Below are 25640 nucleotides of genomic sequence, written 5' to 3'. Positions count from 1 at the left end.
GGAATGAGGAATTCCTTCTTTTCCCTTGGCTGGGCTCCACTGGGATTTTTTTTTTTTTTTTGGTGGGGGGGGAGTGGGGAGTGGAAAGGGCTGTTTTGGCTGGAATTTCAGGAAAATTTGACATCTCAGAAAATCCTCGATTTTCCAGTCTTTTTGGTTGGTTGGTTGGTTTTTTTTTTTGGGGGGGGGGAATGGAAAGGGCTGTGTTGGCTGGAATTTTGGGAAGATTTGGCATCCCTGATGATCCTTGGTTTTCCACGGTTTGTTTGGGTTTTTTTGGGCACTCCAACATTTAATTATCTCAATATTCAAATAATCCAATATTCCAATATCCAAATATCCCAATATTCCAATATCCAAATATTCCAATATTTAAATATTAAGATATTCCAAGTATTCCAATATTTCAGTACTCCAGATATTCTGATATTCCGGTCATGGAATTCTCGTGGCCAGGCACTGACCAATGGTCACATTCCCAAGGCTCCAGGAACATTTTCCCAGTTTTGGGAATTTTGGGAATTCTGCGCAGGGCCCGGAGTTGGATTTGATCCCTTCCAAGTAAGCCATTCCATGAAAATTCCCCTCTTTTTCAGGCACCTCACCTGAATCCCTGCAATTTAAAAGTGTCGGATTCATATAAAAGGGACGAAGAAAAAAAAAAATCCCAGGGGAAAAAAACTCTCCCTTCCCCCCTTTGTGGTGCCGGGGCAGCACCGACCCCTTTGTGACAGGGAATTTTTGGGAGCTGTCCTGATGATCCCTCCTTGTCTCCCCTGGATTCCCGGGAAGGAATCCGCGTGTCTCACTAATTATGGGATGCCCCGAGTCCTTCCTGGATGGATTTTCAAAGGGATTCCTGCCCGCAGTTCCCCTGGGAATGAGGAATTCCTTCTTTTCCCTTGGCTGGGCTCCACTGGGATTTTTTTTTTTTGGTGGGGGGGGGAGTGGGGAGTGGAAAGGGCTGTTTTGGCTGGAATTTCAGGAAAATTTGACATCTCAGAAAATCCTCGATTTTCCAGTCTTTTTGGTTGGTTGGTTGGTTTTTTTTTGGGGGGGGGGGAATGGAAAGGGCTGTGTTGGCTGGAATTTTGGGAAGATTTGGCATCCCTGATGATCCTTGGTTTTCCACGGTTTGTTTGGGTTTTTTTGGGGGGTGGAAAAGGCTGTTTTGGCTGGAATTTCGGGAAAATCTGGCACCCCCGAGGATCTCTGATTTTCCAGGGTTTTTTTTTGCTGGCCCAATCTTGGATCCCAGTGATCCAGGACATCCCTGGGAGCCAGAGCTGCACGTGGCCGGGTTTGGGGTGCAATTAAAGCCAAACCCAACCTCCTCAAAATTCCCTGGGGCATTCCCGGGCTCCATAAAAACCCGGCCAGCCGGGGCCTTTCCCGGGCTCTTCTCTCCAGCTCTTCCCCCTCATGACCTAGGTAAGTCCTGGAACTCCCAAAATCCTGCTTTTTATCCCCGAATGCTCCTCCACTTTTTTGGGATGCGCGGCTCTTCCTGCGCTGAGGAAAAATGGGGAAGAAATTCCCTAGGGAACGGGATTTTTGGGGGGGTTTTCCTGCTTTTTTTTTCCCGGTAGGATTTGGCTCCATAAAGGGCTGGATCCCGGCGGGAATCGGGTGTGGGATGGGAAGAGCCGAGGCGGCTCCTCCGAAGGAATTCCCTGCTGCTTTTATGGAATTTCAAACAAAGAAAAAAAAAAAATAATTTTTTTTTTCCCAACCAGAGCAAGGAGCTGCCGGAATTTCAGACGGGAAAAATCCCCAATTCCTAAAAATTCCCAGCTAAACCCCCTAAAAACGAGTGTGAAGCGCAAACAATCCCCGTAATTAAGAGGCGCTTTGTTCTAATGAGCTTCGGCTGTTGCAGTAATTGCTGCCATTGTTTTCCCGGCGTTGTTTTTATTGGACAATGATTGTTTTGATTGTGATGATAACGAGTTTTCCTAACGAGCCGGACACGTGACTCCGTTTAGGATTTGGGAAGATGAAACCTTAAACCCTGGAATGATAGAATTCCGGGTGCTCAGAAAATGTATAATTTAATTTTTTTTAATTTTTTTACAATCTGCAAGGTAGATTTATTTTTTTTTTAATTTAGCGCTTTGCTCTCCAAAAAATATTGGAATGGAACCATTTTTGGTTAAAATAGTCTTATTTAAAGATGGGAAAGCTCTCTAAAACTGGAGTTTTTCTGGAGCGGGATGTTTTTTCCTGCGATTTCCAAGGAAAAGGGAGACTTTTCAGAGGAGAAAAGTGGTGCAGCACTGGCGGCTGATTTAGTGGGTGCAATTCTCCCAAAATCAACGAGGCTGGAGCCATTCCCAACCCTATGTCACCTGCTCCGTGTCCATTCCAACCCCAAATCTTCTGGGACATTTAATCCTTTTATCCACCTGGGGTTTTGCTTTAATTTTTGCCTCCACCGAAACTTTTGCTGCATTTCCTTAAAAAAAACCACACCGGGATTTGCCGTGAGAGCGAGCCAGGGCTGCCCCTGCCCCATCCCAGACCCCAAATCCCTGTGGGATCAGAGCTCCAGAGAGCCCCAAACCCTTCCTGAGCCTCGGCGTGGCTTCGTGGCTACACCCGGCTATTACCGGGTGGCCACACCCGTAATTTTGGCTCCTCTTTCATCTCACGGGAGCTCAACTTGAAAGGGCGACCCAGGGAGGGCCCCGAGGTGCTCGGGAGTCGCCCAAAAGCTCGGGAGGTGAAGCGCCGCGGTTTGGAGGGTGGCACGAACCGGCCTGGCTGAAATTCCGGATTTTTTCAGGCTTTTGAGAGCAGAACCCGGAGCCAAGGACAGAATTTTCTCTCCCCTCCCAAACACGCCCCGCTTTGAGTCACGGTCCGCCAAGAGAGCGGGCGAGTTTTGCTGCTGAATCACCAAAAAAAAAAAAAAAAAAATCGCTGTTTTCTTTCCCACAGCTCTGAGCCCCGCTCCACCATGCACTACCCCGGCGAGCGCTGCCCGTCACTCCTCCTACCGGGCCCCAAATTCATCCCCGAGCTGCTCCCGCCGTGCCCGGCTCACCCCGAGCCCTTCGCCAACACCTGCCACCCCCTGAGCATCACCAAGGGCCCGGCTCCGCGCTGGCAGAGCTGTCCCCAAGGTGCCACCGCGGTGTCGCTGCTGCCGTGCCAGCCGCTGGTGCAGAAGTGCCTGCTGCTCTACCCCGAGCCCTGCGAGACCACGCGGCTGCTGCCCCGCCCGAGGGGCTCCGGCGTCCCCCAGACCCTGCCGGCCCCACAGAGCCCTCGCGGCGACAAGAAACGCGTGGCCAGGAGCCTCCCGCCATGTGCTCCGCGCTGCCCCGAGCCGGGCCGGCTGCGCTTCCCCCCGTGCGGCATCCGCTGCTCCTCGGCGTCGTGCCGCGGCGAGTGCCGCTCGCACAAGGTGGCCGCGTGCCTCCCACGCTGCCCCGAGCTGAGCGGCGGCTACTCGCTGCCGCTCCGCGGTGTCACCGAGTGTCCCCCGCAGCAGAGCGTCACTCGCTCCTTCCTGCAGGAGCAGCTGGCCGGGGTCGCCCCGCACCGCTGCTCCAAGGGGTACCCGACGCAGGAATTTGTCACCTGCTGCTCCACGGAGCAGCGCCTGAGCAGTGCCACCACCACGTGCGGCGTCACCAAGGCCACCAAGGAGTGTCCCCCGCTCCGGATGGTGGCCAAGGGCTCGCTGCCGCTTGAGGGGACCAAGGGCAGGAGCTGCTCCGCGCAGCACCTGAGCAAGTCCCGGTGTGGCCACCACCACCCCCGGGGCTCCCCGCGGCCCTCCCGGCTGGCCCCGGCCGGGGCCAAGCGCTCCAGCCACTCCAAGAAAAGCCGCTCCGCCTCCAAGTGGCTCTGGTGAGGGAGAGGTGGGAAAAATTGGGAATGCCGTGGGGGATGGAGCCCGGGGTTTGGGGTGATGCCCATGGGGTGATCCCCCCACTCCTTGGAGTCCAGTTTTGGGGTGATTTCCCCTCTCCATGGAGCCCAGGTTTGGGATGATCCTCATGGATCAGCTCATGGGGTGATTCCCCCTTCTTTGGAGCCCAGGTTTGGGGTGATTCCTCCCCCTTGGAGCTCTGGTTTGGGGTGATCCCCCCTTGTTGGAGCCCAAGTTTGGGGTGATCACCTCTCCATGGAGCCCAGGTTTGGGGTGATCCCCCCTCCACAGAACCCAGGGTTGGTTTGGGGTGATTCCACCTCCATGGAGCCCAGGGTTGGTTTGGGGTGATTCCCCCCTGCCCTTGGAGCCCAGGGTTGGTTTGGGGTGATCCCCCACCTCCATTCCCAGTCCTGCCCCCCAAGCCTGGTTTTACCCCATATCGTGCCCGTGTTCAGCTCGCAGAGCAAATCCCCCATTTTATTCGACCCCAAATTTGGATTTTCCAGCACCAGGAAGCTGTTGGGGAGAGGTTGAGGAGCTCTGAGCCACTTGGAGCCTCACCCCAACACCTTCGTGACAACGTCTGCGCCCTGTTTTTATGTTGTGGGATCAGTTCCACTCTGGTTGTTCCACTGGCATTAAACTCAGGTTACAGTTGATTCCTGCTCTCTGCCTGAATTATTTTCCATCTTTTTAAACAGCTTCTAATTCCTACTGCTGAGGGAAAAAAACCTTTCCCTGTTGTTACATTGCTGTTTTTGTATAAAATAAGGGAAATAATCACAATTTTAGGGCTGGGTTCGCTACCATGGATTTACTGGGGGGAGGGGATGAAGTTCCTCGGGAATTCCTTCCCAGTATCCAACCTAAACTGCCCCCTGTCAAGCTGAACCCATTCCCCCTTTCCTGGCACTCCAGGCCCTTGGGAAAAAAAAAAAAAAAAAAAAAAAAAAAAAAAAAAAAAATCTCTCTCAAATTTCCCTGCAGCCTCTTCAAGGCCACAGTGGGGTCACCTCAAAGCTTCTCCAGGCTGGACGTTCCCAATTCCCTCAGCCTTTCCTCCCAGCAGGAGGGAAAAAAAAAAGGGGAAGAGGGGGTGGATCAGCAGGAAAAGGTTAAATTGTAAAAATCAGAGCTCCTGGTTCCGTGGGTTTGCTGCTGATAACGGAGCTGTGTTGAGAGGAAAAAATAAAAACCCGGTGTCTCAAAGCAGCGAAATTTTGCCGTAATTCCGGTGTCTCCACACGGGGACAATGCTCAGGCTCTCCTGCTCCCCTGCCCCTCCCTCATGCCGAGGTTTTCCGGGTGGGATTTGCCCTTGGAAAGTCACAGACCTGGAAAAGGCCACAGGGAATCCAACAGCGCCGCGGGGCGGTGCTGCCGCCTGGTGGCCACAGGGGCGAACTGCACCGGGAATCCCATCCTCATCCCAAAAAATCCCATCCTCATCCCAAAAAAACCCCATCCTTGAATCCCAAAGAACCCCAATTCTGAATCCTAAAAAATCCCATCCTCACCCCAAAAAATCCTGTCCCTGAATCCCAAAAAATCCCATGCCTGAATTTCAAAAAATCCCATTCCCGATTCCCAAAGGAGTTCCCGCTTCCAGAAATCAAAGGGAATCAAAACTCCCACACCAGGTTCCTGATGTCAGTTTGCAGGAAGCAATAATCTGCAATAATTCCCAATAATCTGCAAATTATAATAATAAATAATCCTATTCCAATACGAAATCATAATCCCAATAATAAATCTCGATGGGATCGGCCTCGATTGGAAACGAGGAATTCAAACCCCAAATTTTTTTTTGGAAAACTGTGTGAGAAGTTGGGATTGTCTTTTGGAATGGGATAAGGGAATTAATCCCAATAATGAGGTTCCCACACAAGGCTGGGATGTCAAAATGCCTCAGGAATATTCGCGAGTAATTTATGCATGCAAATCGTTTTCTCCTTGTGATATAAATAACAAATTATCCCAGGAAAACCCCTCGGGGCTCGGAGCAGCTCTGGAATATTCCCCCCTGCATGGAATAAATTCCACAAATAAACAAGATGTTGTTCTCCAGCCTAACTTTGGGAGTTTTGCATATTCATGGAGCAAAACAATCGATTTCTCCTCAAAAAATCACCCCAAAATTGGCTCTGGCTCAGCCTGAGGGAGTTTCCAGGGGCAGGAATGGATTCCCAGGAATTTCCAGTGGAACAGATTGTCCAGGGAATGTTGGGATCTCCCTCAGTGGGGATATTCCAGAGATATCCTGAAAATCCCGTGCCAGGTTTGGGCGGGATCCCTTCCCACCTGAAGAATCCCCAAATTACCATGAATTCCATAAAATTCCCAATTCGTTCCATAAAACCCCAATTCCGGAATTGTGGGATCCCCCCAGCTCCGAGGATCCACCCAAATCCTCAGAAAATCAGCAAAACTCCATGAAATTAATCAAAATTTTCCAGCTTCCACAGGATTAAATCTTTTTCCTCTCATATTTAAGTCTTTAATGTTTAAGTCTTTTAAAGTCTTTAAATTAAACTTTTTTATTTACTATAAGCTTTTTAAACTTTTAAATTAAACTTTTAAATTAAAATGTCAACATTAATTTTTTTTTAATTTAAAAAAATAATGTTTTTTAGTGTTTAATATTTAATGCCTTGAGGCATTTTTAGCCCAAGGAAAAATTGGGATGCGGCTTGGAGTGAGCTGGGAGAGTGGGAAGCATCCCTGTCCCTGGAAAAGGGACAAAATTCATTAGAATAGGACAAGATTTAATCCCCTTCCCACCCAAACCATCCCAGGGTTGGAAATCTAGGAAGAAATGGTAAAATCCCCTCCAAAATTCACTTTTCCTGCAAAAAAAAAAACCCAAAAACCAACAGGAATCCTGGGGGATACGACAGGAATTCCCATGGAAAAGGGAATCATTTGGGTAAACAACCCCGAAATAATTACCAGTAATTAAGATTATTACACATGAGGGGAAGGCAATTAAACCCTCGCGCCCAAAGGCTGCCTCAGCTTCCTGGAAGTTCGGGAGTTCTTATAAAACTCCAAGGATTTGGGGCTCCCCCGGACATTCCCGGTGATTCCTTCCTGGAATATTGGTAAGTCCCTCTCCCTTCCATCCCATAATTTGGGGAAAATGGGAAATCAAAATGAATAATTGGGAACATGAAATAAATAATTGGGGTTTCTTGGGAATTCTGTGGCTCCAAAAATTCCAAAGGGAGATTCCCTGCTGGGAATTATTTTGTTGGGTATTTGGGCTTAAAAATTCTTGTTAAAATAAAAAAAAAAAAATCTCCTGGAATGTGGTAATTATCATTTAACTGTCACTAACAATAAAAGTCACTTTAATTTTAATTCTGGTGGGATTAGGGTGAGTCTGTTATAAAATCATGGAATGTTTTGGGATGGAAGGGATTTTAAAGGTCAGGATGCTCAGCAATATTTTATCTGTATTTTTCCATTAAAAATCAGAGAAAACCTGGGATTTTCTCTTTTTTTTCTGCAAAAAAAATTTATTATTAATAAATCAAATTTATTTTCTATGGGATAGAAACGGAGGAAAATCTTTTTTCCACCTTATTTACCTGACAGAATGATCCAAACTGAGCTCATTTTCCTTAAAAAGTTGTTTCTCCCAATTACCAACCAGCCAAGGAATTTCTTTGGTGCAAAACTCCATTTTTGTAGCACTTTTGGGAAAAAGAAACTCCAATACTGTTTTTTTTCCCATCCAAAAACTTCGGGAATTGTCTGAAAAAAACATCTGATCTCCATAGAAATCCCCATCGGATAAATAATAGGATTCCCCTGGACTTTTCCAGCAGAATCCTTGGAGAAAAAACAGGAATTTGATGAATTTGAGGAGTTTAAGCCAACACCTACCTCCAAAGGAGCCTCTGGAAGAGCCTGGATTTCTCCAGAGACAAAAATTTCAGGGCTATTTTTTGGGAATCATCCGCATCCCACAGCTTTGAACCCTGACAGGTAAATCCCAGGAGAAATTCTGGAATTAATGCCACAAGAATGTGAATCCAGGGTCCAGGGGAAAAAAAATTTGGGCACAAAATTTCCCTGTGGAGTTCATGTGGAGGAAGGATTTCTCCAGGATTCCAGGGATTTTGGAGCTGTCAGGGTGAAGGGAGCGCTCCGGACGCGGATCCGGAGCTGGGAGCGATCCCAGACTCTGGAATCTGCTCCGGGTAATTATCCCAGAGAGGGCTGGGCAGGCTGAGATAAGCAAATCATCTGGGGAGGATGGAAAATCCTGGAATTGAGGCCTGGAAAAAGCCAGGGTGGGATGTTTTGGGAAGGATGAGGTGGGTAAGAAAAACGGGAAACTGAGCTGGGAGTTCAGTTTCAAAGCAATATTTAAAATGTTCAATAATTTTTTAAAACTACAATTAAAAACTGAATTTTAAAAGTATAACGAAAATTAAACTGGACTTAAAAAACTAAGATTAAGAAACTGAACGAAATTTAAAAATAACAATGAAAATGAAATAAAATTTTAAGAAAACCCCTAAATTTTAAAAATACAATGATAATTAAATTTTTAAAAATGAAATTAAAGAATTAAATATTTTTTGCAATAAAAAAATATTTAATTAAAAATCCAATTAAAATTGGATTAAATCAAGTAAAATAAAACTAAAGCAAACATGAAGTAGAGCAAGGTTTTTTCCCCACCGGGATTTACAAATAAACAGGAATACATTTTCTAATTCCTGGATATTTTTGCTGTCCTGGCTGCAGGTTCTCCCTGGTTCTTCCCAGATGTGTTCTGAATTCCAGGGGCCGTGTCCGGGGCCAGCGGCCTCCGGCTCCAGCCAGCCCTGCGTGGTTTCCTGCGGCGCTTCCCGCGTCATCATCTTCCCTCCTCCCGTGCTCGTGACATTCCCAGGGCCCATCCTCAGCACCTGCCCACAGGAGACCGTGCTGGGATCCTCGGGAATGCCAGAGGGATTCTCGGGAATGGCGCTGGAATCCCCAGGAATGGCGCTGGGATCCTCAGGAACCTCCCTGAGCTCCCACGGAGCGCCAATCCCGCGTTCCGGGGCTTTCATCCCAGAATTCACCTCCAGGCCCATTCTTGGCGTGGACCCACAGGAGACCCTGCTGGGATCTTCAGGAATGGTGCTGGGATCCTCAGGAATGCTAGAGGGGGGAGCGGGAACTTTCCGAAATTCCCTGAGGTCCCATGGAGCGCCAATCCCACGTTCCGGGGGTTTCGTCCCGAAGTTCGGCCCCCGGCGAGCGTCGCGCTGCTCCTACATTTTTACTTCCCGTTGGATCCATCCCTGCCGGAGGAGCAGCTACGGGAGCCAGCAGCCGGCCGGGAACGGGAGCCAGGAGCAAATTCCAGATCCAGAAAAGCCAGGAATGGAAAACGAGGAGGCAGCAAAGGAGGAAGAAGAGGTCTTGGAAGTGTGACGCAAATCCGACCCCAATCCAAAGGCTCTGGAGGGCTCCTCCAAAGCAGATTTGGGAATTTGAGTTCAGCTTAAATTGGTTTTTTTTTTAAGGTTGGGGTTTTTTAAGTTGAGATTTTTTTCCCCTCAGACATTCCCAAGTGGTGGAATAAAGCCATTAAATAACATTTTTTCCAAATTTTGGGATAACCTGACACTTGGAATCTGGTTTGTGGGAGCAATTTGTTGTTCTTCTGTGGTTTTTCAGAAAAATCAAGATTGGGGAGCACCTCAAATGTGGTCAGATCTGACAAAGCCTTTCCCCGCCAGGCCTAATTAAACCTGGCTTAGCTTTTGTGGGAATTAATCACCAGGAAATTCCCTTTTCATTGGGATAAATACAAGCATAATCCCGTCACCACTTCCCAGCTTTCACTTTCACCACAGGAAAGTCAGGAAAGGGAATAAACCAATCTCCTTATATTTAATTTTAATAAAAAGGAAAAAATTGTGGAAATTAATTATTTTTATGTAAAAATGAACCCAGTGGGAAAGTTTGGCCACAAAAATGTGGATTTTCTGTCTTGGAAGTGTCCAGTGCGAGTCTGGATGGGCTTGGAATAACCTGGGATAGTGGGAGTGTCCCTTGCCCTTGGATTTGGATGATCCTACCCAAACCATTCCAAAATTCCAGGATAAAAGTAAAGAATTTTCACCTGGACCTATGTGCTTTACCCCGTAATTTATTTTTATTTTATATTTTATTTCATTTTATTTTAATTTTTATTTTGTTTTTTTTATTCTTGTTCTTTCCCTTCCCATTAAAATTATTCTGCATTATCACAGTGGTTTCCTGGTTTTCTTTTCCAGGGAAATTCTCCTAACTGGGAAATCTGGATAAATTCCAAATCCCTGAGGGTTTTTTGGGACTGGGGAGGTTTCAGAGCTGCCCTTGAATGGTTGGAATTTTGGAATTCCTCACCAGCCTCAGGGTGGGCTCCTCCTTCTGGGACCAGCCCAAATCCAGGGGTTCCCTTCAAAGGGAAACGGGATTGTGGAAAATTTGTCAGGGATGTTAAAACGACTCCTAAACAGGCAGAAGGAAGAATCCCAGCCTCTGAGGAGGCTTTTCCTGTGTTTTTGCTGGATTTCACTTTCTCTGTGCCCACCCTCCTCACCTGGGCATCCAGGTGGGAAACAGGAAATTTTTCCACGCTCCCAAATCCCCCCAAACCTGTTCCTGCTGAAACAATCCCCTCAAATATTTCCCACCTCTCCACATTTAATTTTTTCCCTTAATGGGAAATAATTTTTCCCTTTGTTTTTGGGAGTTCTCACTTTGGGAGCTCCCATAAATCCCTTTGCTTACCCCATTTGCGTGTGCCCCACTTTCCCTGTCCCGTTCCCGTTCCCGATCCCAATGGTGTTGGAACGATCCCAATGGTGATGTAACGATCCCAATATCTTGGAGGATCAGCCCATGAGCCGTGGGCAGCTCACGGATCCCACAATTCTTGTTTGGCTCTTGGGGAAAAGGTTGGGAAAACTCCGGCAATGAGGTCACGGGCGGGGCGGACTCCACGACCTTGGGGGTGACTCATCGGCCCCAGCAGCTCCACCCCATCCAGCTCCAGGGGTTGGACAATCTCCAGTTCCAGGAAGAGGAGGAATGGGAATTACTATTTTTATGAGTTTTTGGGGTTTTTTCCTTAAAGGAAGATCTCAGAGTTGTTGAGGTTGGAAAATATCTCCAAGGCTGAGTCCAAGCTGTGCCCGATCCCAAACCAATGTCCAGGAATTCCTTGGACACCTCCAGGGTGGCCACTCCAAATCTCCCTGAGCCCCTTCCAAAGCCTTTACCCTTTTCCAGGAGGAATTTTCCCAAATTTCCCACCCTGAGCCTCCCCTGGCACAGCTCGAGGCTGTTCCCTCTTGTCCTGGCCCTGTTCCCTGGGATCAAATCCCAAATCCCCCCAGGAAGAGACTGAAATTCCCCCCTCCTCATGAGGCTTTTTGGAGAAGAACCACCAGCTTTTCCACCAAGAACTCAGAGCTGGATCCCTTTTGGATCAATCTGATCCCTTTTGGATCAAGCTGATCTGAATTTTTTCCTCACAGATCTTGTTTGGGTCCATTCCATGTTTTTTTTTCCCCCAGCAGTCTCTCAAACAACCCTCAGGATTCTCCACTCATCTGCCTACTATTATTATTATTATTATTATTATTATTATTATTAGTATTAGTATTATTATTATTACTATTATTACTATTTGCAGCCTGGAAAACAAAGGGTGCATCAGGAAACCCTGGATTTTCCTGCCAATTTTTCCTGATTTTCCTGTCTTTTTTCCCTGCTTTTCCCCCCTTTCCCCACCTCCCACAAACCCATCCCACCTGTTTCTCTCCCAGTGCTCCCATATTTTTTACGGCCTTGTGCAGGGAGCTCGGCTCTTCCTCCTCCTCCTCTGATCTTCACGGAATCCCGGGATGATTTGGAATGGAAAGGACCTCCAGGATGATCCAGATCCCTCATTCCCTTTCCCATATCCCATCCCACAACTCCTCCTCGCAGGCCTTTCCCTTTCCCCTCTCCTGGCCCAGTAAAATACTCATTTATTGGGGGCAATCTGATGCCCAGAAGTGACCCAACCTGCCCAAGGATTCTCCATGCAGAGGGTGGATCTGAGGCTGGGGCACACCCCGGTATTAGTAGGGTTATTCCCAATAACCTATCATTATATTCCCAATATTGCACGGCAGCAAAATTCGGGATGAGGTCACGGGGACCAAGGCTTGGCACAGGGGAAGGGACAGGGCTGCTTTTCCTCCTTAAATCCCTTTTCAGGTCCAAAAAATGCAAAATCATGGAATGTTTTGGGTTGGGAATGCCCTTAAAAATCATCTTATTCCAACTCCCTTCTGTTATCCCAGGATGCTCCAACCTGGCCATGGACAATTCCAGGGATGGGGTGGCCACAGCTTCTCTGGGAAATCCACTCCAGGGCCTCCCCACCCTCACAGGGAACCATTTCTTCCCTAAACCAAACCTAAATTTCCTGTTTTTCATCTTGAACCCATCCCCTCTTTTCCCATAACCACAATTCCAGGTGAATTCCAGGAGCAAGGAGAGCCCTGGAATTCCTGACAGATTTTCATTCAGGCTGAACCTTTGGCCTTGTGGAGCTGGACTAAACAGTGCTGTACAAATAATCGCAGCTGGAAAAAGATTCCAATATTTCCTCTGGATAACAAAACTCTGCGCTTTTTTCCCTGGGAAATTTTCCTTTTCCTTCCTTAAATCTAACTATAAATTCATTTTACAGGATTTTGTGCCGCCAGCTCCGGGTTTAATCCTTGAAGGAACTCAGAGGAAGCTGCCAGATTTTCTTGCTGAGATGAGCAGCTTTAATGAGGCAATGAAGGCAAATGAAGATTTAATTAATATCTTTCTCATTAATGGATGGTTAAATTGGATCTTAGCACCACGCCTGGGTGAGCCATGGGGCGATACAGGAATGGGAATTCGCTCCGTGGCGTTGGCTCATTCCACAGGCACTAATGAAATAGTAAAATTAATTATTTGCAAGGGCGGAACTTCTAAGATGCCCCAAATAACCCCAAACTTCTCCCATGAGCACCCACCCTCCTGAGGAGCAGATCCTGCAGCTCTTTAGAATTCCAGGATCCCGGAGGTTGGGAAAGAATTCCAAGGTCGTCGAGTCCAAGCTGTGTCTGATCCCACCTGGACACCCAGACCAATGTCCAGGAATTCCCCAGACACCTCCAGAACTCCGAACCTCCCTGGGCAGCCCCTTCCAAGGCCTTTTGCATTTTCCAGGAGGATTTTGCCAAATTTCCCACCCCTGGCACAGCTTGAAGCCGTTCCTTATTGTCCTGTCCCCATTCCCTGAGATCAGATCCCAGATCCCACCTGGCAGAGGCCAAAATCCCCCCTGGATCCCCCTTTTCTCCAGGCTGAGCCCCCCCAGATCCCTCAGGATTTTCCAGACCCTTCTCCAGCTGCTCCAGCCCCGTTCCCATCCCTGGCCATGCTCCAGTTCCTCAGTGAAGCTCAAAATCTCCTTCTCCTCAATCTTCTGGGGGTTTGGGCTTGGGCTGAGCTCTATCAGATCTCCCTCACCCACCTTGCCCAATCCTGGGGGCTCCAGAACCTAAAAAAAACCCCAGGTGAGACTCTGGGTACTCCTGGGGATGGTTCTGTGCCTGATCCTTGGGTTTCCCTTCCACCTCTGGATATTCCGAGATTTTTGGGAAGTCCTGGAGGTGACCCTGACCCGGAGAAGGCGTTTGGGTGGTGGCCCCGGAGGGACATTTGGCCCAGCTTTTAGACAGACCCAAATCACACCCAGGCACTCCAGGCTTCCCCCCCGGGGCTGCAATTCCACCTTGCCTCGAGTTTTATCCAGGGAATTACAGACCATTAACTGGATTTTGTTTCCAAGATGAAAGATTCCCGGGAAATTGGGGTGCCGTCATTGTTGCCGAGCTCCCAGGAAAATCTCGTTGGGTGGTGGGGAAGAATTCCGCAGTTCCGGAGTTATTTGTGTGTTTAATTCTTTAATCACCACCTTTTGTGGTGCTGGAGGTAAAAAATGTCCCCAGACCTCTCCATGAGAGAGGAAATCCAAGTAGAAATGTGTTTTGTCTTTTAATTCTTAGGGATGAGACTGAGATGTCCAGAAGGAAATGGGAGGCTGCCAAAAAATTGATTTTTTAATAGGATCAATAATCAATAATGGGGAATCACATCAGTAATGGGCAGAAATGGACAGAAATTTGACGTAAATTATCAGAAATGTACATAAATGGACAGAAATTCATAGACATTAACATAAATGGAGGTATATTAACATAAATTAACCAAAATGAGATCCTGCTTCGAGCTGAACAATAAAACAAATCATTAACGAGCAGTTGGTGGTGATTTCATTTAATCCCATATTTCCCCTTCAATCTCACAATGAAAAAACTCCCCAAAACATCATCCCTTTATTTGGAAATTGGATTCCAGGTGGGAGCTCAGGAACTGTTCCAAAACTGAGATTCCATGATCCAAGCCAGCCTCAACTTTGCGCAGTAATTCCCAAATTTCAGCCTGTTTATTTCCCTGCTGGGTGTTGTTGGTTGCTGCCTTCCAAGCCTGGAACTGCCCCGATAAAATCTGGGGGAAAATGAGGGTTGAGGATGGTGTTCTGCCCTGATCTGGGATGATGACACCGATGATTTCCTCTCTGCCAAGCGGCCTCGGAGCCCAATTTTGGAAAATTATAGGGAAGAGCAAAGCAGCTGCAGCAGCTTCCTCTGATTTCATCTCCCTATGCAAAGCAGCCGGGAAGGATCAGAGCGGAGCCCTGGAATTCCTAAAGCCAGAAAATCAATTTACCAGGCACGACAAGAACAATAACAACAACAACATCAACAACAACAACAACATCAGCGTGCCAGGAAAAAACAGGATGAGGAATCTGCCAGGTAAATGTCTGGAGTTGGTTTGTTTGAGGTGAGTCTGGAGCTCCTCAGCACAAAATGGCTCTTTAAAGTTGATTTTTTTTTTTAAATGTAAAAACTATGTTGTTTTGTTGGGTTTTTCCCCCTGAATTCCTTTGCAAAAAAAAAAAAAAAAAAAAAGAAAGCCCAAATTCCTGATTTTTAAAAAATTTAATTTATATTTCCAGAAGGATTTCTCTTCCAGCTGGGAAGGGAGTTTATCTCCTTCTCTTATCTCTTAAGGAACTCTTTGATCTGAGGCAGGTTCAGGGCTTGTGAAAGGAGTTTTGAGCCTGTGCCAGAGGTTTGCATTTGGGAGCTGATTTTTTTTGGAAAGATCTACGTGGAATATCAGGGCTGTGAAATTCCACAAAGGAAAGGATCCCTTTAAAGCTTCCAGGGAAAATCCCCAATTCCAGAAACCAAACCCCAGGGATTTTTTTGGCAGTTTTGTGTTTTAAACCAATTTTTTCTCCTCAAGACAATGGGACGAGGTTCTTATGGACTTTTTTCAAATATTGGGTTTGGTAACTCCTGGAATTGCCTCAGCTGTCAATCACTGTAATTAATAGGTGCTTTTAATTGCCACAAATTAAGTGAGTCAGACTGTTCTGCGCTGCTCATATGTCTTCTCTGCTCATTATATTGATTCCAGAGCCATGAAATGTAAATAAAATAATTTATTTGGGTCTTTGTTTTTGTGTTTTCCTTTCATTTTAATAATTCACCACAACTGAGAAGGAAGAGGTTTTTTTTTTTAATGTAAACCTGAGCGTGGAAATCACATTATCAGCATTCCAGGCCCTGGGTATTTTTTTGAGCTGAGTTTGTGGGCCTGGACTTCAGGTAATGTTTACTCTGAGTCCTCTAATCCTAAACTAAATTCCTCTCCTCATCTTGGCCTCTAAAAAACAGATCCCCAAAGGAAAATTCAATTTCTTCCTGGTTTTTAGTATTTTATAGGTGTTTATTTTGAGGGGGACACCCCTTGAGATGACGAATTGCTGATAAAATATAAAATCCTGGGTAGGTGCCCTTTTTTAGCTGAAGTTATGATGGAATTCTTGTCCAGGAATTGCTTTGGCATCTCAAACTTCCCACTTGGAATGTGAAAAGAAAATCCTCTGTTCAAAGGACACCTTCAAGAACAGAAATTCCATAAAAACCCATGGGGTCAACACAAAGTGACCACGCAGGCACAGAATGAATATTTTAGGGAAAAAAAACCCTGTTTTAGGGCAAATCCCCCTCAGTGGATGGAGGGATTCCCAACAAAGGCCCTGGAAGGGTGAAGCACCTGTAGGCCTGGGCCAGTGTAGGCCTGGGAATTTATGTTCCAAGTCAGAAATTCCATAAAAAACCCATGGGGTGAACACAAAGTGACCACAAACACACAAAATTAATATTTTAGGGGAAATCCCCCTCAGTGGATGGTGGGATTCCCAACAAAGGCCCTGGAAGGGTGAAACACCTGTAGGCCTGGGGATTATCCCACACCGCTGTGTGGGCCTGGGAATTTAGAAGTCAGAAATTCCATAAAAACTCATGAGGTGGACCACGCACACACAAAATGAATATTTTAGGGAAAATCCCCCTCAGTTTTTAGGGAAAAACCCCCCCTCCATCCCCCGGGATGGAGAGATCTCCAGCAAAGGCCCAGGAAGGGTGAAGCACCTGCAGCGCCCTGTGTGGGACTGGGAATTATCTCCTAATCCTAAGGCGTTATCAAAACAGTTGCGACAAGGGGAGGCAGGAGCAGGGAAAACATTCCATTTCACAAGGGGTTGCGTCAAGGTGGCTCCCAATTTCCCTTCTCCATGACAGGATATAAAAGTGCTCCTGACTGGTGGCCCTGGAGCTGCCTCTGCTGACTCGTTCTCCTTGCTGACTGGGTAAGTCAGATTTAACTGAATCAGCTCCTAATTAGAGGTAATTTGGTTTATGGGGAGCTTTGAACTGAGGTTTTATATCCTATCCTAAATCAGGGTAGAGTTTATTCTCCAAATCTGTTCTTGCGTGGGAAGTGGGGCTTGGGATTAAGGTGGATAAAACGGGGGAAAGGAATGGGAGTTTCAAAAGTGTTGATGGGAGGAATTTTTAGGAAATGAGCATTTATTTATGGAGAAGGGTCACTCCAAACCTGGGATTGGGGTGGGATTGATTCCCAAAAGGAACAGGGAAGGGAATGAAGTAGGAGAAGGACAGGGAGGTTCTTCCCAGAATTCATTCTGGGAATAGAGACAGGACAAAAATACAGAGAAGCTTTGGGATGACCCAGTTGTGGCCTTCCAGGACCTGAAGGAGCCAAAAGGAACATGGGGAGTGACAATTTCCAAGGGATGCAGCGCAAGGAAAAGGGGGAATGGGTTCCCACTGATGGACAGGAGGTTTAGATGGGATTTTAGGGATAAATCCTTCCCTGTGAGCATGGGGAGGCCCTGGAATGGAATTCCCAGAAAAGCCATGGCAGCCCCATCCCTGGAACTGTCCAAGGTCAGGTTGGACAGGGTTTGGGGTCTATGGAAAGTGCCCCTGTCATGCCAGGGGTTGGAACTGGATCTTTAAGGTCCATTCTGTGATTCCATAGAGCACTAGAGAGGAGTGGGAACAGAATCAGAAGCATTTCCTCACAATTCATCTCCCTTGATTGGTGCAATTTATGGAAAAGCAGATTGTGCCTTATAAACGATGATTTTTAAAAATTGTAATTTTAATTTTTTTAACTACCTACTCATTTATTCGGATGATTTAATCCCACACATCTGCACCTGCCCATCCAAACACCACCCAGCAAATCCCCATTCCCAGCTCCCTTTCCAGCAAATTCCAAAGGGAATAATCCCCCATACACCTCCCATCTCCTGCCGGATATCTCAGCCTCATCCCTCAGAATTTAGGGACAAAACATTTTCTTCACCCGGATTCCCTCTCTCATGGAGAAGTCTGGGGACATTTTTTTACTTCTAAAAGGCGACGCTTAAAGAATTAAACACACAAATAAATCCAGAACTGAGGAATTCTTCCCCACCCTTCCAACCCATCCTTCCCAGGCTGTGCCTTCACTGGGCTGGGGTCTTCTCATCCTTCCAGGTTGGATTGGGAACGATGTCCTCCTATGGCCAACTGCTCAGCGCCCGCTGCGCTTCACCCTGCGAGGTGACGTGCGCCCAGCCCTACGTCGATGCCTGCAGTGAGCCTTGCGTCGCCTCCTGCGGAGACTCCCGAGCCATCGTCTATGCCCCACCTGTGGTCGTGACATTCCCGGGGCCCATCATCAGCTCCTGCCCCACGGAGAGCATCGTTGGGTCGTCTATCCCCGAAATCGGCGGGGGAATGGGGTCTGGAGGGGGTGGGATGGGGTCTGGAGGTGGTGGGATGGGGTCTGGAGGGGGGATGGGGTCTGGAGGTGGAGGGATGGGGTCTGGAGGAGGTGGGATGGGATCGGGATGGGGCTCTGGAGGAGGAGGAATGGGATCTGGAGGGGGAGGAATGGGCTCCTGTGGGGGAATGGGAGGGGGCTCCGGAGGAGGAGGAATGGGAGGGGGCTCCTCCTGCGGGGGAATGGGAGGAGGCTCCTCCTGCGGGGGAATGGGAGGGGGCTCCTCCTGCGGGGGTGGGATGTCACGGCTGGGGAGCCTCTACCGCGGCTCCTATTTCTCAGGCTATGGTAGGAATTATTACCCCTATTTTTCTCGAGGGTACTACAGGTATCGCTATGGGAACTACGGGCCTTTTTAACCCTTTAAAGCTGAGGAATGTCCAAAGGAAAAATAGGATGCGGGGTAGTAGTTGAGAGCTAGGAATTCCAAGCAGTCTCTGCTCCAGCTGGTCCGGTCGGAGCTGGGGTTGCTTGGATCTCATTTGTGCTTTATCCAAGGCTTAGGATCCCAATGTTCCCTCCCTTTGTCCCTCGCTCCTGTTGTGTTTTGTACTCCCTGAACCTGAAGAGTAAAACCAGTCATGGGACTTGGCTGTGAAAGTGTCCGGCTGGAAAAAGAATGTCTTGGAATGACTGCTGGACTGGAGTCCAGGCTGAAATGGGAATGCTGGCATGGGAATGCTGAAATGGGAATGCTGACATGGGAATGCTGACATGGGAATGCTGACATGAAGATTCTGTTCTTTGTCTTTGCACTGCCTCATCCCACTTTTTGTTTATATTAAAGTCCTGTTGCATCACAGCCCCGGGTTCTGGCTTTTATTTCACCACAGTTTCAGTTACAAACTGGTCTGAAAGAAGGGAATCCTTGTGCAGTAATTAATTCTCATCAGAGGGGAATTAATTCTGCTCTAATGCAAATATAATTAGTCTGAAATTCCTCAATAAACTGTTTTCCCTTTCTGATCTATTCCACACTATCCAATAAATAACACAGAATAAATTCCAATAGGTTGGAAAAACCTCCGGGGATGGACTGGTGCAGCTCCCAGTTAAAACCAGTTTACCCTTGGAGCCAGGGTAATGGGAGCTGGCATAGTTAGGGGTGACCTCATTTTGTGGGGATCAAAGGTTGGACTTGACGACCTTGGAGGTCTTTTCCAGCCCAAATGATCCTGGGATTCTGCGGAAAGGAAAGCCAGGAAGCTGCCAATGCAATTCAGAAAGATTTTTATTAGGGTGAAATAAATGAAATAGAACAAAACAGAGCAATTCATGGGTGGTCCCAGGGCAGCCAGGCCATCCCCGTGGGTGACAAAAGCCACTCCACAAGGTGAAGCCGAGGCCTTTACAGAAAGCCCCAGATAGAATTCTGAAGCATTTCCACCCCACCAGAAAGGACACGGAACAAGATTAATTAAAGAGTTCCAGGAGAGACGTCGTCCCGCAGAACAGCATTTGATTGGAGATGAGGCACAGCAGGAAGAGATGTGGGCCTGGTTTTCAGGGATCAGCTTCGGAATTCCAGGCTTGGCCGTGGATCTGGATCCCGGGTTTTCATCCTCTGGGTTGTTTGGCCTTAGGATGAGCCCCAGCTCCCCAGGCAGGATCCGCCGCGGCTGCTGCGGGACCTCCGGCTGCAGGAGCCCCCCATTCCCAGGGAGCTTCCGTAGCCAAAGGCACCCCCAGACCCAAAGGAACCCTTTGCCCCCAGCGCGCCCCCATAGCCACAGGACCCGCGGGAATTCTGCATTCCATAACCAAAGGAACCCCCATATCCAAAGGAACCCCTGGCCCCCGAGGAGCCCCCATAGCCAAAGGAGCCCCCAGATCCAAAGGAGGGTCCTGCTCCCATCATGCTCCCAGCCCCAAAGGAGCTCCCCACCCCATAGGGCTCATCGGAGATGCTCGGGATGGGAGCACCAAGAACCGTGGGTTGGGATGCTCCCACCACGCTCTCCTGGGAGCAGGTGCTGATGGTGGGGCCCGGGAAGGTGAGGACCACGGGAGGAGGGAACACCACGGCTTTGGAATCTCCACAGGAGGCAACGCAGGGCTCCAGGCTCCTGCTGTAGGCACAGGGCTGGGTACAGGCCACCTCACAGCCTGGCAGGCACTCGGAGCCGACGTTTGACATCATCTTCTTGGGATTTGGGATCAAGCTGGGAGAGGAAATGTGAGGTCAAGGAAGCAGCACAGTCAGGCCATGGGTTCTCAGTATGAACCAGTTGTACTTTGTCCTTCTCCAACTGCTCTCAGTTCAATCCTTCCTCATGGATTCCCATTTTTCCTGCTATCTCCTTCCTGACCTGTTTGAGGCTTCTCAGTTCTTCCTTTCCTACCACCACATCTCTTTTTCTTCTGAATCTCTCAAAAGAAAAAAATCTTCCCCTTTTCTCTGGGGCTGAACTACCTGATCCTTAAATAATTCCTTGCCCAGAATAGTCCCATTAATTCCCTTTTCAAGTAGATCTACAGGAAGATTTGCCTTCAGAAAGTCCCCAAGGAAAATCTTCCTTGCTCTGTACTTCCCTTTCCCCCAGATTTTCTAAATCCACTCTTCTCTCCCCCAGCTTTTTCTAAAACTCCTAAAATTTTACAAGATAAAAAAGGAGAAATTTCAAAGTATTGAGGAGTACAATGAAGTCAGACTTACCTTGTCGTCTTGGAGGGAATAAATCAGTGGAGCTGCGAGAATGGAAGACTTCTCAGGTCTCTCCCCTTTTATTCCATTTTCAGACAATAAGAAGGATGTGATGTCACCCATCATTTACTAAATTCTTATCACTTACAAAGAAAAAGATCCTCTTAAGCCTCGCCATTGTTTTCATTTCAGCTCATAATTACTGATCATTTCCAGCCCTGCTTTGACTGACACAAACCCAACACCCAAAAGTCTCCTTTTGTCTCAGACTTCATAGAGGAAAATCCTTTCAGCATCATTCTGCTTCCAAAAGAAACAGGAGCTGATCTCTGTGTTTATTTTCCTCCAGTGACTCGCAAGAAGGTGGCTCCCCTCATGTCACTCACACAATTGGGGTGTAATCCTCAGATTTGGGTGAAATCCCTCCCAAACAGAATCATCCAATCTCACATGGGGGTCAGGGCTCTATGCAACCCTTCGTGCACCCACAGATTGAGGGGATGAGACAGCAAAACACATTTCAAAGGCATTGAAGTGACATGCGAGGTCCTCTAAGCCCTGAAACCTCTGAGTAATTTTAATCAAAACTCATTTTGGGGATGCTGAGCTCAGCATTGTCACCAGAAAGTCACCAGCACCACTGCAAGGGCACAGCCCAAGGTCACCAGGCCTTTGTGCCCCAAGGTGGATCCCAAATCTGGAACCTTGGAATCATCTTGGCTGGAAAAGCCCTCCAAGATAGTTGAGTCCAACATTTGACCCATCACCACCTGGTCACCCAGACCAATGTCCAGTTGTTCCTTGGACACCTCCAGGGATGGGGACTCCAAACCCCCCTGGTCAGCCCCTTCCAAAGCCCTTTCCATGAGGAAATTCCTCCCGAAACTCTTCACAAATGAGTTTGACCTTCAAAATTATCTCATCATCAACCCAAGCCGTGCTTTAGTGCAGACTTGCAGGGTTGAAATCTTGTCCAGGCCTCACTTAAATCATTAATGAAAAATAACAGACAGGGGTCAGGTTCCATTGTAAATCCAGTCATCCCTGGGATGTTGCACAGGAACCAGGCTGTAAAATTCCCACACAATGAAAAAGCCAAATTTACGATATGAGAGTCAGATTGTATATGTCGAGGGTTGATTTGCTAATTGGGAACTATGAAAATAATTACAGGCGTTAGAGGAGTCACACAGAGGAAAAAAATCAGAATTTGGTAAGGGTGAGAGATTTTATGGGATATTTCATACCCCAGGAGCTGCCTCCAAAGAGGTATAAAAGCAGGAACCTCTCAGCAGTCTCCTCAAACCTTCTCCTGACTTCTCTTGCTACTCCAGGTGAGTTGGATTTAAGCTGATCTTTGCTCTCTCTCATTCTCTGTAGTGATAGTTTTAAAAAAGGACTCGTTCCTTGATTTTGGGGATTTTAGCCAGGAGACGTGGCAGTGAAATCCTGCTTTTCCTTGGAGTCTCACTGCAGTCACGTGGAAGAAATCAATTTGATATTTAAAGATAGAATTTTAGGAGTTATTTGAATTTTTCTTTGTGGCTTTTCAAAGCTTGAGGTGCAAATTTAAGGCTTAAATTTACTGAAAAACCAAATCCTAGGTGTCTTCTACAGGGGAGGGAGAAATGGTGTCCCAGGACAGGAGGATTTGAAGGAGGAGGTGCAGCCACATCTTGATCCTGTGGCCAGTTCTGGGTCCCCCAAGTCAGGAAGGTCACTGGGGACTGGAGCAGCTGGAGAAGGGTCTGGAGAATCCTGAGGGAGCTGAGGGGGCTCAGCTTCCCTGGAGAAAAGGAGGATCCAGGGGGAATTTTGGGCTCTTCCAGGGAGGATTTGGGATCTGATCCCAGGGAACAGGGACAGAACAAGAGGAAACATCCTCGAGCTGTGCCAGGGGAGGCTCAGGGTGGGAAATTTGGGAAAATTCCTCCTGGAAAAGGGAAAAGGCCTTGGAAGGGGCTTAGGGAGGTTTGGCGTGGTCACCCCTGGAGGTGTTCAAAGAATTCCTGGACATTGGTCTAGGTGACCAGGTAGTGGTTGGGCGTAGCTTGGACTCGATGCTCTTGGAGCTCTTTTCCAACCTTGGGGATCCTGGAGTTCCGTGAGCAGGAAGGGCAAGGACCTCATTTGCTGTCCCTGACATTCCCTGACTCCATCTTCTCTTTCCCAGCTCCTCCTCCAACCCCGAGAACCATGAGCTGCATCAGCTCCCGGTGCCTGCCCGGCTGCGAGGTGGCGTGTCCCGAGCCCTGTGCCTACAGCAGAGGCCTTGGCCCCTGCGTGGCCTCGTGTGGGGACTCCACGGCCCTCGTCTACGCCCCACCCGTGTGGATCACCTTCCCCGGCCCCATCCTGAGCTCCTGCCCCCAGGAAAGCATCGTGGCATCATCCATGCCCCAGCCCTCCGGTGGTTCCTCGTACGGCTCAGGGATGGGAGGCTACTCTGGTGGCCTGCCCAGAATTGGGGGTTCCTACGGATCTGGGGGCTCCTATGGATCTGGGGGTTCCTATGGATCTGGGGGCTCCTATAGCTCTGGGGGCTCCTACGGATCTGGGGGCTCCTATGGATGTGGGAGCTCTTCTGGGGGCGTGTCAGGGAGGTTGGGCTCCTCTGGTGGGGGCTCCTCCTCGGGGGGCTGCTACCTCAGGAAGTTCTACACCAGCAGCAGCCGTGGATCCCGCCTGGGAAACTGAGGCAGCTTAAGATCTAGAAGATAGAACCCCACGATCCAGACCCACCGCTGGGACCGGCTTTTGGAGATGGCAAAAACATCAACGGGAGCCACCCTGGCTCAGGACCTCTGGGAACTGGGCCCACACCTCTTCCCTGCATTTCCCCTTTGTCTTTAATTAACAACAGCCTCTGTTAATCACCCTTCAGTGCCAGCTCCTTCTTTCCATTGTGCCAAGAGAAGAAAAACAGTACAGCTTGAAAGGCCTGGCACGGAGCTTGTCAATGCAGCCCTGACAGGAGAAGAACAATGGGTGGAAGGTGGATTCTTCTTGGGCAGTGGGCTGAAGGAAGGAGTGTCTGTTTGGTGTCATTCATAGTGTATCCTATTAAAATCCTCCTGCATCATCACATTTTGTTGGGATTTCCTTTCTCTGTGGGGCTGTTTCAGTCCCATCCTTTCCTCTACCTCCCTAGGCTTCCTCGAGCTGGTTCCGTGAGCAGCAATTATGGGGTTTTATGGTAATTGGGAGGTAATTGTTTAATTAATTGGAGTTGTGAAATGGAGGGTTGGATGAGCACCCAAAATTCAAGCACAAAAGGGTTCAGTTGTTCTCTGCGAGGCACGGAGGTCTCTGGTCTCTCTTGATGAACAAGTGAGGTGTGGGATGTGGTCAGCTGAAAACCACAAGGTTTTTATTTTACACCCTGGTTTAGCTCAGCTCCTCCTTCCTGAAGGATTCTGTTGGTTCCTGGAATCATAAAATCCAGTCCTTGAGGCTGGAAAAAATCTCCAAGGTCATCAAGTCCAACCTTTGGTCAATGTCCACCTTCCACCAGACCAGTGCCATTTCCAGTCCTTCCTTGGACACCTCCAGGGGTGGCCACTCCAAACCTCCCTGGCCACCCTTTCCAGGATTAATTTTCCCAAATTTCCTCCCCTGAGCCTCCCCCAGCACAGCTCGAGGCCATTCCCTCTTGTCCTGGTCCTGTTCCCTGTCCATTCTGCCGCCGTATTTAGAACCAGTTTTTAGGAATTATCGCGATTCCCTGCAGAATTCTGAGGCTCAGGAAAACTAAACACATTTTCAGGAGTATCAAAGAACGTGAACCAAGACAAAAATGTGAGGACTGGGGATGGGAACCAGAGGAAATCCACCAAGGAATCTCTCCTTGATTTCTGAGCTGTCACTCTGAACTGGAAGTGCCAAACGCTTCAAGATGTGGAGAAATTTCTCCCGACTGTGGCATCATCAAAGGGCTGCTTTTATGTGACAGCAAAATGTCACCAGGCTGTGCAAGAGAGAATTTCTCAAGGGAGGAGTGACACAAGAGCTCAGATCCCGCCTGGTGCTGTTGTTTTCTGTCGGGATAGGAACACAGAGAGAACCTGGGTGAGCCCCAGGTCTAAAGATGTGCCAAAGGTGACCTAAAACCCCGCTTTACTCCCTTGGAAAACACAGGAGGGAGAGCAGGAAGCCCCCCCAAAAAAAGTGTAAAATATTTTTTAATACTTTTTATTGCACTATAGAATCATTAATATTTATTAAATCAAGAAGGATGAACTGAAATATGGGAAATATCAAGAAAAATGAGTTGTCCGTATGAGAGATTCCTGCTTGGAAAATCAAATTTTTCACTTTCTGTTTAAGCTGAAAATGGGCTTAAAAAATTGAATGACAGCTCTGGAGGTAAATAGAAAATTAGATGACACACGACTAAAGTTGCTTAAATTCCCGGTGTGCCTAAAGAGGTTTAGGAATTTTAATCTGCGATTAATTTAATGACGGCATGCAATAAATTCATCAGCTCCGAGCAAAACCTTAGTGGGGCTGAAGGAACAGGCTCAATTGGAAAACAATTAGATAATTTGTTTGCAATCATGGTGAAGCTCTGGAGAGAGGAGCCAAAATCCCACAGAGTTCCAGTTCAGCAAATCCCAGAATGTGTCACAGAGTGAAAGCAGAGCTTCAAATTCCTGCTAAAGTGGCCTGAAAATCACTTCAGGATTTAAGAGAGGAGGATTTCAGCTGGTTCTGGAAAAAGTGGTTTCCAGCTGAAGGATTTGTAGGAGAAATGTGGAAAATGTGAGGCAAAAATAGGGATATAAAAGAGCTTCAATGAGAAATACTGATAGT

The 25640-nt window shown here is 47.8% G+C and overlaps 4 protein-coding genes across 4 annotated transcripts; 3 read left to right on the top strand and 1 right to left on the bottom strand.

Moving 5' to 3' along the window:
- The first annotated feature begins 2959 nt into the window (after positions 1-2959).
- LOC121353546 (keratinocyte proline-rich protein-like) lies at positions 2960-3862 on the top strand. Its single transcript, XM_041467446.1, has one exon. It carries the CDS (start codon positions 2960-2962, stop codon positions 3860-3862), a length of 903 nt encoding a protein of 300 aa, XP_041323380.1.
- A 14048-nt stretch (positions 3863-17910) lies between these two features.
- On the top strand, positions 17911-18543 carry LOC121353573 (feather keratin B-4-like). The gene is made up of 2 exons (XM_041467495.1): positions 17911-18235; positions 18401-18543. The coding sequence occupies exons 1-2, from the start codon at positions 17911-17913 to the stop codon at positions 18541-18543; spliced, it is 468 nt and encodes a 155-aa protein (XP_041323429.1).
- Positions 18544-19763: 1220 nt separating this feature from the next.
- Positions 19764-20324, bottom strand: LOC121353545 (scale keratin-like). Its single transcript, XM_041467445.1, has one exon. The coding sequence runs from the start codon at positions 20322-20324 to the stop codon at positions 19764-19766; it is 561 nt and encodes a 186-aa protein (XP_041323379.1).
- A 2700-nt stretch (positions 20325-23024) lies between these two features.
- On the top strand, positions 23025-23525 carry LOC121353544 (claw keratin-like). Its single transcript, XM_041467444.1, has one exon. It carries the CDS (start codon positions 23025-23027, stop codon positions 23523-23525), a length of 501 nt encoding a protein of 166 aa, XP_041323378.1.
- The last annotated feature ends 2115 nt before the right edge of the window (positions 23526-25640 follow it).

Source organism: Pyrgilauda ruficollis, unplaced genomic scaffold, assembly GCF_017590135.1.
Source record: "Pyrgilauda ruficollis isolate IOZ18807 unplaced genomic scaffold, ASM1759013v1 scaffold208, whole genome shotgun sequence".
NCBI classification, from domain to species: domain Eukaryota; kingdom Metazoa; phylum Chordata; class Aves; order Passeriformes; family Passeridae; genus Pyrgilauda; species Pyrgilauda ruficollis.
This window is presented reverse-complemented; position numbering and strand designations above follow the sequence as displayed.

Bases quoted from the DNA above. Each gene is read 5' to 3' on its own strand.
- LOC121353546 (XM_041467446.1), top strand. From the start codon at position 2,960: ATGCACTACCCCGGCGAGCGCTGCCCGTCACTCCTCCTACCGGGCCCC.
- LOC121353573 (XM_041467495.1), top strand. From the start codon at position 17,911: ATGTCCTCCTATGGCCAACTGCTCAGCGCCCGCTGCGCTTCACCCTGC. The intron at 18,236-18,400 runs GTGGGATGGGAT...GGGGAATGGGAG, and splicing joins AGGGATGGGGTCTGGAGGAG to GGGGCTCCTCCTGCGGGGGT.
- LOC121353545 (XM_041467445.1), bottom strand. From the start codon at position 20,324: ATGATGTCAAACGTCGGCTCCGAGTGCCTGCCAGGCTGTGAGGTGGCC.
- LOC121353544 (XM_041467444.1), top strand. From the start codon at position 23,025: ATGAGCTGCATCAGCTCCCGGTGCCTGCCCGGCTGCGAGGTGGCGTGT.